The sequence below is a fragment of the Oryzias latipes genome, chromosome 16, assembly GCF_053564925.1.
Source record: "Oryzias latipes strain Hd-rR chromosome 16, Olatipes_Hd-rR_3.1".
Taxonomy (NCBI): Eukaryota; Metazoa; Chordata; class Actinopteri; order Beloniformes; family Adrianichthyidae; genus Oryzias; species Oryzias latipes.
Window position 1 is genome coordinate 31,123,868 of NC_136252.1, and position 16,066 is coordinate 31,139,933.

General features: G+C 43.6%; 1 protein-coding gene across 3 annotated transcripts in view; it reads right to left on the minus strand.

Moving 5' to 3' along the window:
- scap (SREBF chaperone) overlaps window positions 1-16,066 on the minus strand; it is a 46,908-nt gene that overhangs the window by 17,650 nt on the left and 13,192 nt on the right. For all 3 annotated transcript variants that reach the window (XM_078932539.1, XM_078932538.1, XM_023964261.2), the window contains exons 9-16: window positions 13,864-13,976; window positions 13,684-13,778; window positions 13,506-13,604; window positions 12,127-12,339; window positions 11,517-11,902; window positions 10,496-10,645; window positions 6,633-6,834; window positions 6,420-6,535 (exon numbers count right to left, since the gene is read on the minus strand). In XM_078932539.1, the coding sequence (XP_078788665.1) occupies window positions 6,420-6,535; window positions 6,633-6,834; window positions 10,496-10,645; window positions 11,517-11,902; window positions 12,127-12,339; window positions 13,506-13,604; window positions 13,684-13,778; window positions 13,864-13,976 (1,374 nt within the window). The remainder of the gene's footprint in view (window positions 1-6,419; window positions 6,536-6,632; window positions 6,835-10,495; window positions 10,646-11,516; window positions 11,903-12,126; window positions 12,340-13,505; window positions 13,605-13,683; window positions 13,779-13,863; window positions 13,977-16,066) is intronic.

The following is a 16,066-nucleotide window of genomic DNA, read 5'->3' on the forward strand; positions in this document are numbered from 1 at the left end:
CCTGTTCACAGACACTCAAATATTATCAACACACCTGCTAGCCGCAAAAATGTCCACATGTCAACATGCACACAAGACAGATAGTGTTCACGAACGCATACCTATGCCTTTAAACCAACTAGTGTGAAATCTTTCATTCATTCAATCATGCAAACTATTAGTGCAAAGGTGAGCTAACACCTGTGCTCAGGTGAGTGTATATGTTCTTCTAAAATGGATGGTGGAATGTGAAAAGAAGGAGGAGGAGCGCCCAGCCACCCCCACACCCATACCCCCGCCGCAGCAGCAGCGGCAGCCGGAATTCCCCCGACGCCACACGGGAACAGGCAGGGAACAACCGCCCCCCGGGCGACCAAGACCGCCACCCAGGCCAGGGCCAGCAGGACCGCCGCGAGGCCCCCAGAGCCAGAGAGCAGGGAGGCGCAGAGGGAAAGAGAGCGCCGCCCCAGCCCAGCCAGGAAAGCAGCCCCCCGCCGCGCCGGAAGAGCCCAACGCAGGGCCCCACCGGAGAGGGACGCCCACAGCCCCAGACGAGCACCCCACCACCACCCAGGAGTTCCGGGCATCCCCCCGCCCCGACCCCAGGTACGAGCCAGGACCCCCCAAGGGAGACCCGCTCCGCACTCCAGGCAGCCACCCACCCGGCCCACGGTTGGTCCAGGTAGGAGCAAGGCAGGGGCCCGCCGCCCCCGCCCAGGAGGGGGGAACCCCGGGGAAAAAAGGGCGGCCCACAAGGGATGTTATAAATATGGCCCGACCAGGCTCGGCCATGTTGGAAGTTTGGCGGGGCCCAGCGCCCAGGGGCAAGGACCAGGACCCACCCCCCAGGGACACGAACACCCCCGGCTCAGGTGTAATATGAACCCCCCCACCGTGCGGAGAGAGCACCGCCGGGCCCAGGGAGCCGGCACCCAAGGGACACGGCCGCCATCGCCAAGGGGCCCGCACCCCCCACCAGGGAAGGGGTAGGGGACAGATGGACCCAGGTCCCACCTTCCTTGTAAAATGTGTGTGCGTGTATGGGTGTTTGAGAGGGTGTTTGTGTGCATGTGTGTGTGTTTATGTTTGAATGTATATATTGAAGGGGGAGGGGTGTGTGTACTAAGGGGGGTGCAGTTAAAATTGGCGAGTAGGGCACTAAGGGGACATCTCCTGATTACTCACAGTGATGTCCCCTCACCCTCCACACCAAGGGGCCCTAAATGTCTAAGGTGCGGTTAAAATTGGCGGGTAGGGTGCCAGGAGGACATCTGCTGCTTGCTTGCAGTGATGTCCAAGCACCCCCCCTACCAAGGACCCTACATGTCTAAGGTGCAAATAAAACCGAAAGAGGGGGGGCCCACTCCATACGGCAACCATAGGAGGGGGGCCACTCCCAAGTAGCCCCCCCCCCAAGGCGCATAGCAGGCTAGACCCCCCACCCCCTCACCCTAATATGAGGTTATATAAGGAAGGGGGTAAGTTGGGGACAGCTGGTAGACTGTCCCCCGGTGGTCAAACAGCCGTCCCCCAGCCCACCCCCAGCAAAGGGGCCAGGGCCACCCAGCCCAGGGGCCCACCCCCGGAGGCGCCGACACCCCAGGCCCGGCACCACCCACCCCACACAGAGAGAGAGGAGCCAGAAAGCGTCGCCCCCCCCGGAGCAAGCCCAGGCCCCCACCCCCAGACGCCGGCCCTAGAAGAGCTCTGGTCAGGCCTCGACGGGACCGAGGAGGCCAACCGGCCGAGGCAACCACTGATTGCCTCAGCGGAGACCCCGACCCGCTAGCCCCCCCGACCCTTACTACTAATGGGCCCCCCCTCCCCCCCAGAACGCCCCCCCACAGGACAGGGCCGACAAGCCCCCCACCCCACCCCACCCCAGACCCCGCAGCCGAAGCGGGTGACACCCAGAGCGACCGGGGGCCCCGAGAGGGTTGTCCCGTCCCGTCCCAGAGCCAGGGAAGGGCCGATCCCAGCCCCAGGTGCAGATGGGCAGCCCATCCGGCGCCGCTGGGCCCCGCCCACCCGAGCAGGGCCCCCCGCCAACCCCCCCCAGCACAGGCAAAGGGACCACCCCCCCAAGCCAAGCCAGACCACCACCCCACCCCCCCACCACGCACCCCCGCACCCAAGCCCAGAGGACCACGCAGCGCCCCAGCCCGCCCCACCCAGGCACCGGACCCGACCCCCCGACCAACGGAGCCCCCCACCGCCCCCGCCAGGCACCGGAAGCCCCGACCCCCACCCCAAACCACGGCAGAAGGGCAAGGAGCAGCGACGACCAAGCCCTCCACCCCCTAAGTCATGGAGTCAACCACAGGAGACCAGAGAGACTGAATTCTTTCAAAGTTACTTGAGCTTTGGGCTGACATTTTTTCCAAGCTGATATGATCAAACAGCAGATTTCTGTGTTGACTTATGTTTATATTTTTCTTGTTTTTCCAATTTATTAAAATAGTTTTTTTGGCAATACAAAGAGTTATGAAAATGATAGATGCTAATCCTTCTTCTATATCGATGGCACTCATGTCACCAAGCACACAAAGTGACGGTGAGGCAGTGATTGAAACCTTAAGCCAGACTGATAAATCGGCACATACCTGCTGCCAGAGAGCCTGGACAGGAGTGCAGAACCATAGTGCGTGCATGTAGCTGTCGGGTAGATTATTATCACAGTGCTCGCAAATGTCTGAGTTACTGAGACCCATCTTGAACATCCTCTGTCCAGTGTAGTAAATTCTGTGAAGAGTTTTGAGATGGATTAGCTGCAGATTTGGACTTTTTGTCAGTTTAAAGGTGTTTAGACAGAGTTCTGACCAGAAGCTTTCATCTGTGCTGATGCTCAAATCTGCATCCCATTTTTTTGTTGGAAGGGCAATATTGTTATCTAAATTACATAAAAGTTTGTATATTTTGGAGAGAGTTCTATTCATTGAAAAATTAATCAGAGTGGTAACTACATCTGGTAGCTTTAAATCGTCGTCTTTAATTTTATACTTTTTAGTAATACTTGATTTAAGTTGCTGATATTCCAAGAAGTTATTTATTCCATGTTTGTCTTGAAGTTCCTGGGGGGTTATGAATCTTCTATCAATAATTACGTGCTCTAGTTGTTTTATGCCCCCTGCTTGCCAAGCTGGGAAGTGAATCATTTTTTTTGTTAATAAGGATGTCCGGGTTGTTCCAGATGGGTGTCATTTTGCACGGTTGAATTGATGATTTTGATATTTTGAGAAATTCCCACCAGGCTGTTAAGGTGGCATTTATATTAATGCTTTTGAAACAATCCTGTTTTTTAGCTGTTTGGCTAATAAATGGTAGCTGTGACAGGTTGATCTTTCCACATAACACCTGTTCCAAGTCTAACCATGAGTTGGTTTCTGGATTATTTTTTAACCATTTTAAGATATATTGTAATCTATTTGCAAGAAAGTATTTGTTGAAATTAGGTAATTCTAATCCTCCACAGCTTTTTGCAGATTTTAAAGTTTTTAGACTAATTCTTGCAGGTTTGTTGTTCCATAGAAAGCTTGATATGGATGAGTCTAATGTTTTGAACCATTTTAATGGCGGTTGTGTGGGAATCATTGAGAAGAGATAGTTAACTTTGGGTAAGATTTTCATTTTAACCGTGGCTACCTTGCCCATAAGGGACAGAGGCAGGTTGGTCCAGCGTGTTAGATCGTCCTGTATGCTTTTCAGTAATGGGGTGTGGTTTAGCTGCACCAGTTCTGATAGTTTGGGGGAAAAGTAGATACCCAGATATTTGATGTTTCCTGTTTTAACTGGAATTGTGAGTCTTTGTTCCATATTCCTGTTGAGTGGTAATAAAACAGACTTATTCCAATTAATGGAATAGTCTGATATGGAGGAGAATTCATTTATGATCATTGCTGTTTCATTTACAGAATGTAAATTCCTTAAAAACAGTAATATGTCATCTGCATAAAGACTAATTTTATGATGGCTGTGTTTGGTTTTTATTCCTATAATGCTCTCATTCTGTCTTATTGCTGCAGCTAAAGGCTCAATGAATATAGCAAAAAGAGAAGGAGAGAGTGGGCAGCCCTGTCTGGTTCCTCTTCCAAGAAAAAACCTGTTTGAAGTCTGTTTATTAGTTCTAACTGATGCATTGGGGTTGTGATATAATATTTTGATCCAATTGATGAATGCTTCTCCAAAACCAAACTTATGGAGGGCAGCAATAAGGAACTTCCAATTAACTCTGTCAAAGGCTTTTTCAGCATCCAGCGATAGTACCGTCATTTCCTGGTTTTTAATGGTGGCAAAGTCTATTATATTAACTAGTCTACGGACATTATCATCCGAGTGTCTGCCTTTGATGAATCCAGTCTGGTCGAAGTGAATTATGTGAGGAGTGATTTTTTCTATTCTCTGTGCTTTGCAGATAATTTTTACATCTGCATTGATTAAAGAAATAGGGCGATAGCTTGAAGGGCTAGTGGGATCTTTGTCTGGTTTTAGAAGAAGAATTATGTTGGCTGAGTTCATGTTAGGTGGCATTGATTGGCTCTCATTAATAGATGTGACAGTTTTATAAAATGTTGGTGCCAGTTGTTCCCAGAATTCTTTATAAAACTCAGCAGGAAAGCCGTCAGGCCCTGGTGCTTTACCATTGGGCATAAGTAACAGAGCTTCATGAAGTTCAGACGGCGAGAGCGGAGAATCTAAGTTTGTGATTTGATCCTCATTTAGCCTGGGTAGGTTTACATTATTAAGAAATGAGTCAATACTTTGCTCTGACGGATTGATCTGCGGTGTGTACAGGTTTTTATAAAAGTTTTCAAATGCGTTATTAATTTTGACCGGGTCATGGGTGACATTTCCTGTTTGGTCCATAATAGAGGTGATTGATGATTTTTCTCTGTTAATTTTAAGCTGATTAGCCAGAAATTTGCCAGATTTATTAGAGTTTTCAAATCTTTCAAGTCGTAGCCTTTTTATTTGAAATTGTGTTTGTTTATTAATGATGTCATGACGCTGAGTGCATTTAAACTCGCGTCTGCAGTGACGTATGTGTCAGAGGATGTCCGATTGGCCATTCTGCATGTCAATCAAGTCCCGTACTTTTCGGTGAGGATTTTGATTGGCTGGTGGATTTTCCAGGAGCACTCTGTTCCCCTTCAATCGCCCCCACGTCCCCGAAGATGACCCGTCGATCGCGACCGACGCAACGAGCTCCCCTGCTCTGAAACACACATCACCGCACACGGGACTCCAAAACACCGGCGCAAACTCTCCGTCACCAGAAAGCCGCTCCCCGTTCCGCGCCACGCCAAGCCCCCGGCAGAAAATCCCTCCAGACCCGGAGTGTTTGAAGCCGCCCCGCGTGTCTCCTCCTGCTATCAGCTCCGCAGCCCTCGCCCGACAAACACGAGCCCACCAAGGAAGCTGTTTTTTACGTGGCACGTGCCTCGCACGGAGCCAGCAGCGCCTTTGAAATGCCATGAAAAATGAACAAACTAAAATAAATTTGAATTTTTATAAAATACTCATTATTTTCCAAAGTCACAGGGAGCCACAACAGAAGGATGAAAGAGCCACATGTGGCTCTGAAACCATGGGTTGCCGACCCCTGGGCTAATGCAACAAAGTCCACAGTGCACAAACACAATCCCAACAAGTATTTTCCTCTAGTTTTAATATCTTAATATGGCAACAAAACTAACTTTCTAGTAAATTTCCAGTAAAATGTAACGACTCGTTTTAACCCATAAGGACCCAAATATAAAATTATGTGGAATATACCACAAAGCAAGTGGACCGCAGAACACAGGTCTGGTATTTTCTGTTACAATGATGTCCCAATGGGCTCTTATGGGTTAAGAAAATACATTTTAAATATCTTGTTGAGTCATTAGAACTTAAAATCAATTATTTTACTTTACATAATATTTCAAGCAGAAGTTTTATTTGTGAGTGATCTTGTTTAAAAAAAAAAGACTTTCGGGAAATTAAAACATTTGATTTGACTCCAAATGCATTTAACAACAGCAGGATGGACAAAGCAAACATACATTAGCACATCCTTTACCGACACATTTATTTTAAATTGTGTCTTTCTAGACGGAATATAAGGGGATTGTGGTCTAGAAATAAGAATAGTTGGACTATTGTAGGACTTTAAAGAGGATATTTGAAGGTGTTTAAATACTTTAAACATATAACACTCTTTTTTTTAAGCAAAACTCTTTTTGTTAAGACATAAAAGTCCTAAAACCACCTAATCACCTTAAAAGATCAGTACACCACATTTAAAGAAATCTTACAAATTCTACTAGATTTTTTTCAACTTTAACAAGAGAAAACATCTCATTTTATTTATAGATTTGTTATTTGTTCGTAGAAAGACATTTTTCTTTCCAGTGTAAAGAGAAAAATAAAAAAGTGTGATTGTCAGATGCAGGATTTCTCACCACTGCTTTGGGATGACGGTCAGGCAGTCTCCAGTCTGGGCGTCCCAAACACGGATCTGTCCAGCCAGGCAGCAGCTGGCCAGCAGCATCCCGTCACTGGCCAGACATTCTATGTCCTGCAGGACAGAAAAACACAACATGGCTGCAAACAAAGGGAAAAAAAGGGGCTTCTTTGCATTTTTTTTTTATAGAATGCCGTGCATCTCCTCTCACCATACTGTGGCCTCTCAGCAGGAGGGGGGAGATCTCGCTGACAGGCGGCGAATAACCGTAGTCATCGCATGGCAAGTCTCCACGCCGCCGGCGTCCGTGAGCGGCGCCGTTTTGGCCATAGTTACGGGGGCATAGAACCCGGTAGAGACAGAAGAGCAGAAGAACCAGCAGAACCCCTGCAGCCAGGCCCAGAGCTGCCACCCTGAAGAGAACGAGAACAGAGTTCTCAGAGGTCGGATCAGCGCAAACACATTGAACAACACCATTTTGTGGGAGGAAATGAATCTACCAAAATCCAGCGCCCTGGTACTTTCCCACAAGTCCCTTTAAAAAAAACGTAGGCATTGGCAAATATACACCACAATGCATTGCGTTTGTACAATTTTTTATTTGACAAAAAGGTATGTAAATGTATTTTTTATGAATCACCCCAGTTTTCATCATCAAAAGTAAAATGTTCAAATTTATAATGTTTTTTTTATTTGGCAAATGGGTGACGTCATATTTGCATTTAAAAAAAAGAAGTAGTGAGCATGTGTCCAAACCCTATTTAAATCCAGAACTTTAGATATAGACTACATATATTTAAATGTAGTCTTTTAGAGGTTACAGGGTAGTGAGGGAATTCAGAAACAACCTGAGATTCATCTGCATCAGCCATTAGTTGCTTGGTTTGTTGCATTTTCAAGCTCCTCTTTGTACGGTGAAAAACGGCATTTTGGCCGTTAATAGAGTTTTCTTCGACAATCATACTGCCTGCCTTAAAACTGCCGACACAAACTCCCTTATCTGTGACTTAACATAACAACTCGGTCTTTCTTCAGGAAAAAAATCAGCAAATGTTGGATGGAACCACCTGACCAAACAACATCTGCCTCCTTCACTGTCCTCTGAGGAATGTTGAGTCGATGCACAGATCAAATCTGTCAGACAGCTGCGACTTTCTCAGTCGACAAACAACTTCCCTAAAACGGACTCAAGCATGGGAATATTTTCACCGTCAGACATTTATGAAGTTATAACATGAAGAGATTGGTTGACATGAGGGATTTTATCAAATGAAGGAATGTCAGAACAACTAAAGTGCGGATGAACCTCATGGCCTCACTTTCTCTGTTTGGATATTTCCCAGGAGGCCACACGTGCAGATCCAGGGGGAGCTCTTTCACAGAGCTCTCCTGCAAATCTGAACCTTTGAGCGCGTTTAAACCCATCTTAGAGGGTAATCAAATCGGACCTCGGATCAGATAAACCCTGTTCACCTCTGCATGGTGCTGCAGGAAAATAAACAGAAAGGAGCCCAGCGTGCAGCACTGTAACCACAGGAGGAAGAACAATGCAAGATCGCATAACATCTGTTTCAGTGAGTTACATACACAACCATGTTCACTACAGAACCACATAAACCAGGCACTGACGGAAAACGCTTCACTTTTGCAAAGAGGAGACACAAAAAAGTCAATAACGTATTGAATGTTTCTAACAAGAAGATGTTACTTTCTTAAAACGCCAGCAGAGTGCAATCTGTGCCCTTCAATGTTACATAATTTGGAGATAATCTGCTTCCAACATCTTTATGGTGCTGGCCTTCAATCTATCTTTGGTGGCCTCTTTCCAGCGGAGAAGGTCGCGACCCTGACCCAATTACAGTCACCAGCCTTTGAATGTGCTGTCCAGAGATGAAAGAAAGAGCTTCCACTTGGATGAGCTGCAGTCCCGGGGACGGTCCACGGCTTTACGTAACGCAGCACCATGAAAACCACGCTCCAGAATCGGTGTTTGATGGAAATTAGAGTGATTAGAAACCAGAACAAAGGCCGAACATTTTCATGTGTGAAACAACGACGGAGATTTCAGGTTCATAGAAATCTGCTGCCAAAAAACGAGTTTGCTTCACTGTTCAATTTGATTTATTTGTCAAATCTTAAATGTGTGTTTGGTTTCAAAAAACTGTTTTCACATATAAGGTGATTTTAATTTTTAAAAAATGGAGCTTTCATTAGTGAAATATGAATTCCTACAACAACAAAGAACAAACAAAAACCTATTTTTCTTTGAAATATATCAGAAAATTACTTTAAAAGAAATTTATAAACAACTTTAGTAAATCAGCAGTTTGGAAAACATTTTATTTATTTATATATTTAATTAGGCCTGCACAATATACCGCAAATTTATCGTTATCGCAATATCCAGCTCTGCAATATGCATATCGCAAAAGACAGTGAAAATCGCAATAAATCGTAAACCTTAAATGTGTTAATACAACCTTAAGGCAGCTTGAAGCATTTAACGAATCAAATAAACCCTTTTATGCATTTGACCAATCGGATGGACGCCATCACCTTGTTGACCAATCGGATGGAGGCCTGTTATGTTAGATGTTTGTCTCCTATGTCGACAAGGGTCATTTGGAGTATAATTTTTAAAATGTTGCAATGAAATGGGAATGATGTTTTTGTTTATTTTGTTAATTGTTTGTATACCGCAAATTATACCGTTATCGCAATATTAATCTTAAATATCGCATATCGCGAGTTTTCCTCATATCGTGCAGCCCTATATTTAATCATTTAATAAACAATGGGAGGATTAGTCCATTGAGATGCTATATCTTGTTTTCAAAATAAAAATAGAGTTAAGAACAAACAAATAAAGAGAAACAGACAACAAAAATACAAATTATGATACAGATTAGGTGTTTAACCAACACACACACACTTTTACCTCTGGTCCCATTTCAAGGTCCCATTTAGATTTAATCCATCCCTATAACTTATCTTGATTCATATGTAAATGTTTTTAAATACACAGCTAGCTAAAGACGGGCTAAGAATTGACCAATCCAAATATTTTCCTCAGTCCAACGCAAAAAAATTAAAAGTGGCAGATCACTTTTGTGTTCCACACCCAGTGTGTTGTCTGGAAACAACCCGTCATCCGGGATCGACCTCAAACGCAAAAACTCAAACCCTCAACTTCTCATCTTCAAACATCTGGCTTCTCATAGCAAAAGCTGGTGAACAAACACCGATCATCAAATCTTTATAACTTTTAAAGTTTATGGCATCCTGTCTGTCTGCTCAAGTCTAACCTCAAACTCTTGACCCACATGAAAGCTGAAGGTCGCGACCAACATGTAGTTTGGCCTCCGCTCTAGATGTTTGTGTGCTCTGGCTTTCTTTTCTGTTTTGCTAACCCCAACCTGGTTAGCAAAACAGAAAAGTTTTAAACTGAACTAAAGGCCGGAACAGTTAAAAACCTAAAATTAAATAAATTAATGATGTTTATAAGTTCCACAAACGTATCCCAGATCCCGACTAAAATATATATCCCACTTTTCTAGGTTTCGTAGGTGTAATTATATAATGTTGTGATCCTATTAAACGTGGTTTATTTAGTAGCATTTAGTAGGGCTTGCGAGGCTAAAAAACAAATAGCAAAACAACTAAATACATCATTTCCATGTCACTGCAACAGTTTAATTTAATAAGAGTCAACATACCTTAAATCATACTCCAAATGACCCTCGTCTACATATGAGGCGAGCATCTAACATAAAGGAGCTCAATCTGATTGGTCAATGATTTAAAGAAGTCCATCCAATTGGTCAAATGCAAAAAGGGATTTATTTGTTTCGTTAAATACTTCAAGCTATACATAACATTGTTTTGGCACATTTAAGGTAACAATTTATTGCAATTTTTGCCAACTTTTGCGATATGCGTATTGCACAGCTTGATATCGCAGTAACGATAAATTTGCGAAATTCTGTGCAGGCCTTGCATTTAGACATGTTTGGTCCGAAAATTCCACAAATAACTTAGCAGAAAGAAGTATTAGGGGTGTTTCTGAGTACTGACTTGTAGAGTGTGAGATCCGTCTGTAAATCTGCAGAAACCTTGGGGATCAGCGGGGGGCGGTGTCTCGTGTCATGAGGGTGGCGCGTCTCAATGGCCTCCTGGGGACTCAGGTGAACAGAGACTGGAATTACAGGTAAAATGCTGATGTACCTGAAAACAGAGAAAACAAAAAACAAAAGTGTCTTTTTTAGAAACAGTATGATGTCAAATGCTATCAGAATTTTAAAAACACAATGTTACTTTCAAAATAAAAGCACAATCAATTTCCTTAGACCCTTCTTTAAAGTTATAATTTAACGCTGGAAAACCCAAGAACCATTTTCTTCTGGGCTTTTAAAGTTAATTTGACAATGTTTTTGACAACAGCAATTAACAGCAGCCAAGAAAATAAAAATAAAAAACAACATTTTCTTTAGAATACATTCAAATTATTTTAAAAAGCGGCCAAATTTAGTCCCAAAGATTTTCCCTAATTAAGTTGCCTACTATTCAAATGACTCAGAACAAACTCTGCAAAGGTTCTGCACAGTAAAATGCACCAAACAATACAGATAAAACACAACATTGGCATCCCAGCTGGAGAAGTAACTACCATCTTGTTTGCACACAGTGTTGATTTTGGGTTAAAATAAAAACACACATTTAACTTATTAAACAGGTGGAGCTTATCAGTCCACCGCTCAGGTCTAAACCCCCCAGGAGAGTTTAGAGTTCAAGGTCATGAAAACATGTTTGCAGTTTTATCTACCACAGTCCTTGAGAGTAATCAAGAGGTTCATCTGATGCATAAAACATGAGCATTCCCACAAATCCAGAAAACAATCTTATTCCAGTAAGGCTGCTTGGTTGAAAACATCAAACTGTGTCTTGTTTATAATAAAGATCAGAATTTGAGTAAATACAACCGCTTATTCTTTATTGCGTCAACTTTATCACTCCAAACAAGATAAAAGAAAACTTTACAAAACATTTGAAAACATTTTTTTTAACCTGAACCTTGAATTTCACTTTCAGCACTCACCGTTTTGCTAAAGTGATGTTATAGTAGCTGAAGAGTGAGGGCCAGTGCCTGAAGGACAACCTCCTCCACCCTTCCTCGTCTTCGGCCCCCCAGGTGATTTGAGGGACTGAGTGTGAAAGCGGGGGCAGAGGCAGGGCCCTGCCAGAGCTGTGGTGGCCCTGTGATTGATTCTCTGGTACAGGAGTTGGATCTGGGGCAGGGTGAATGTTCAAGGTACTGGTAGGGTCCCCGGCTGCGAAAACTGGAGCCACAGCCAGGTGAGGGGATAAACCGGACACTCCGGGGTCTCCCAGGGGGCTTTGCTCTGACACCTGCGCAGCCAGGTAAGCCCGGATTCCAGCCGGGTCGGTGTAGACGAGGATTCCGATCCAGATCACCGTACCAGCCTGCACACAAAGGTTACTTTTAGTTATTAAATCTTGCAGCTGCAGACGTTTAAAAAAACTTGAACTATCCGATAACTTATGTATCTGTTACAAAAAAACAGCTCTGAGATGCAGAACAGGTTTTTGTTGACAAAAAAGTTACGAAGATAAACTTATGATGAGGCACGATCAGTTCGGACACCAAAGGCTGATTCCCATCACTCAGGAGGAAATCTGTGTCTCACCATGATGATTCGCTGAGCCAGACGTGTGCGGGCCAGGAAGTACACCACACGCAGCCTCTTGGGGAGCCTGAGGTTCCTAAAGGCCGGGGTCTGCAGGGTGATCGTGTGGGGCAACGGCCGTGGAGGAGGGGGGGCCTCACGTGTTCGAAGGGGAACCGGTTTGGGTTGAGGCAGACTCGCTTCAGCTGGCAGGCGGCGGTTCAGGTCGGCCAGCTGGTGGAGAAGATTCATACAACTAACAATACTTTTCTCAAAGGGACAAAAATATTTCATACAATAAATCACCAAAAACTAATAATCTCCAAAATGCTTAAAGGGCTTATATTGTCCTATTCTTAAGCCTTTTATAGTAAACAATATCCATGTATATCAGTGGTCCACCACCTTTTTAACGCCGCGGACCGGTATGACGTCATACAAAGTTTTCACGGCCCGGTCTTTGGTGGCGGACGATTATTCTAGCAACGCTACGATGAAGGAGGAATAGGGACGTGGCAATACGAATTCTGAGCTTTTATCTAGACAGGCATGACATTGTACATCGCACAGGTCTCATCGTCGTCTCCCCTTCCCTCACTCATGGTGCAAAAAAGAAGTACTGTCTATTAAATTTATCTTTCTTTCTTTTTTGGAAGTCAAAGGCTCCTCTTCTGTCTCCTGGCTGGGCCTTTTCCCCTCCAAAGATGTTTGTTTTTTATTACGTGACCGAGAAGAGCGCCTTGGCCTGCGTCAAGAGTAACATAGACGGATGGAACAGAGAATCGGGCAATTTTTCAAAATAAAACATCTTTCAGATTCCGAAATAAATAAAACGGAAGTTATTTATTCTTTCTGTGCGGCCCGGTACCAAATGACCCACGGACCGGTACCGGCCTGCCGCCCGGGGGTTGGGGACCGCTGATGTTTATGATAATATATTAGCTTTAGAACGAAAAAGAATTGATGTATTATTAAAGTTATAGTTATTATTAAAGTGAAAATTATAGATATTTTTCTGAGCTTTTTTCCCATCTCAGAGGTAAGAAGACTTGAGTTCAGAGGCTCCGCCTTTCGCTCCGTGCAGGTACCGCCCATTTCATGACGTCAACCTAGAGCCGACCTCAGCAGCGTGTCTGCGTCTCGTCAACGAAAACAAACCACATCCAAACTTTTCTCTATGCAGTGATGATTTTCTATAACCTTTGTTTTGAGATAAAGCTCCATAAGAATACAGATATCAAATAAATGAACCCATTAAAAAAACAGCATTAATCGAAATTGTTTTAATGATAATTGGTTTAAAAATGCCCATCTGTGAGACACAGAATGGATTCTAAAGCCCAACAAAGAGTTACATTTTTACAATAATGAGGACAGGGTAATAATTGTTCGTGTCTCACCTCCATGCGGCGGATATCTATAGACAGAACTGTTGTGAAGAAGAACATTTGCAGGAAAAAGTCAGAGACGAGACCCACAACGGCAAAAAGACAAAACTCCTACAGAAAAACAAAATCAACGTTACAACTCTTCAACGAACACAATATATAAGAAATGACATATTCCATTTCCCTCTACCTGGATAGCTGGCACCAGAGTGAAATATCCGATGAGAATGATGCAGAGTTCAGTGGCCATGTTCTTCATGATAGACCAGCTTTCATTACTGAGACCTGGTGTTAGAAGTACAGTAACACAGGGGGGATTCATTTCAATCTTCAACACAAAAGAAGTCAAGCGGCAGGAATAAAACGTCACCCTGAGCAATGCGGAGCTTGACCTCCAGGTCGACAGGGGTGGAAACCACAGATTTGGTGAGGACCAGAACATTCTCCAAACCGATCACCACCACCAGGTAAGGAAAGATCTCACTGGAAGGAGGAAGGTGCAAAAACAGGACTCATTTGGTTGGTCTTAAGAGTTATTAGGATCCACATTACATTTAAGTTATCCTATTTAAATCAGACAGCAACATTGGAATTTTTTTTCCCCTTTTTTTATGGTGACTCTGAACACCACACATGAAATGCAACAGAGTCGTGCTGTTCTAAAGTTGGTGGGTGGAGCTCATCAGTGTCACATGCTGCTAAATGAGGATCATTTGTTTAAAAGCTGCTGTAAAGTCGGGAAAACGTGCAAAATACAAAAACGGAATCACTTTTTAACAATAAATGTCTGTTCATGTTTGACAGCTGACTGTTGGAAATTCCTGCTTCGAGAGGAGTGTAAAGAGAGATTAACAAGATTACAGATAAGCTTTGGAGGTAAGTGTACAACTGGGTCATTTGGGAGTCAACAGCCTTAAACATTACATCACACCTGTTTAACAATACAGCACATCATAAACAAACTCCCAGGAGGGGCTGCTGCTGGCTTGAAATCAGCAGTTCAGATTGGAAGCAGACAAACGCTTTCGGCGCCTGAGCCCAGATTATTCCTGCAATCTGAAAAAATGAAGTTTTCATTTAAGAAGGGCTTTGAAGACTGACGCAGTTTTTTGTTGTTTTTTTTTTGTCTTTGTGGTAGTTTTTCGGCGTTTACAAAGTGGCTGTCCTGACCTTGGTGAGTGTTTGCACAAGCACACAGCACAGCCCACTGCAGGCCGGCGTGGATCATAGTCAGTGGTCAGATAGCGCCGTGCCTTTGTCACGCCATGATGACAGCTTTTTAGGAATCCTGAAGCGATTGGACAGTAAATGAATGGCAAGAACAGCATATCCACGCCCCTCTGGGTAATCCCGCCCACTTCCACACACAGAGCTTCCTCATTTTATCAATTTTAGTCCGTCTGTTGTAAAAAACTAACACAAATCATCACTAATTAATAAAGAGGAAGTTCCAGGTCAGGGATTTAGTGTGTGTCCACCGACAGAACTGAACTTGTTTTTTCAATGAATGAAGTAAAAGATAAAGTGAAACAAACATACAAATAGACACAAACTGAGCAGAAGAAGCTTCAGCCTAATGAGACTGAAGAAACAAAATCTTTAAAGGCTTCAGGAGGAGCTGAGACAACAAACCCAGACAACCAAAATCTATTACCTGAGAGATTTAAAGACCCACTTCAATAAAAAAATCATGTTTTATTGGTGTTTTTCCCCACGATGGAGGTGTTTATAAAAGAACTGAAGATTAAAACTGTATGTTTTCATTCAAATCGTGTTGGCTCAGAAGCAGAAGAAAAAACGGACGACTGTTTTCTTCTTTGTCACTGCAACGACGGCCAAAGCCTCAATGCTCTGCTCCAATTCTAAATACTACACTTGAAGACAAATAGATCGTTTTACAGCTTCGTTTTCCTCATCTGACCTCGGATATTGTTCGCCATCTCTTTGCTAAGCTAATGTTAGCTTGGGGTTGTGAGGAGCTGCAAGCTAATGAGAGAGAGAGTGTAAACAAAGGCATGCACTCCAGAAATCTGATATCCAAAGGTCAGTTTGAAAAGGTTTCTATGATTTAATCTAAATCAGGTTCAGTTGTAAGACTTCTATGAGTCATTGCTCACACACAGACTTAAGCCTCCTGTAGACAAGGACAACAGCCATAGATATTTCACACTGACTTTACCGGTCAGTAAAACAGGATTCCTGCTGCTGCTGTGCTTTGTTTCATCTCCATAAAGAAAGAAATGATTGGCTTTCAAACCTGTTGTTTCCTACGCGGGTGGGACAGCATCGAATGCACCTCCTATGAATCTCATAGGCTTTTTCATGCACTGTCATCTGTGCAGGAGATATCTACAGGAAACCTGTGCTGTTCAGATGAATTATAACCAGATAATTCAAATAATCTGATCAAGGACTTCAGATTTTGTTCTTTATAATAAAACTAATAACTCAAAACAATCAGATAACAGTCAGACTTTTGGCGTGCAGGTAAATGGGATCAGTTAGGTTTATTTAATTGTAATACTTAGTCATCCCTTATAAAGCACAAAACCCTGCAGAAAGTGAAATAAAAA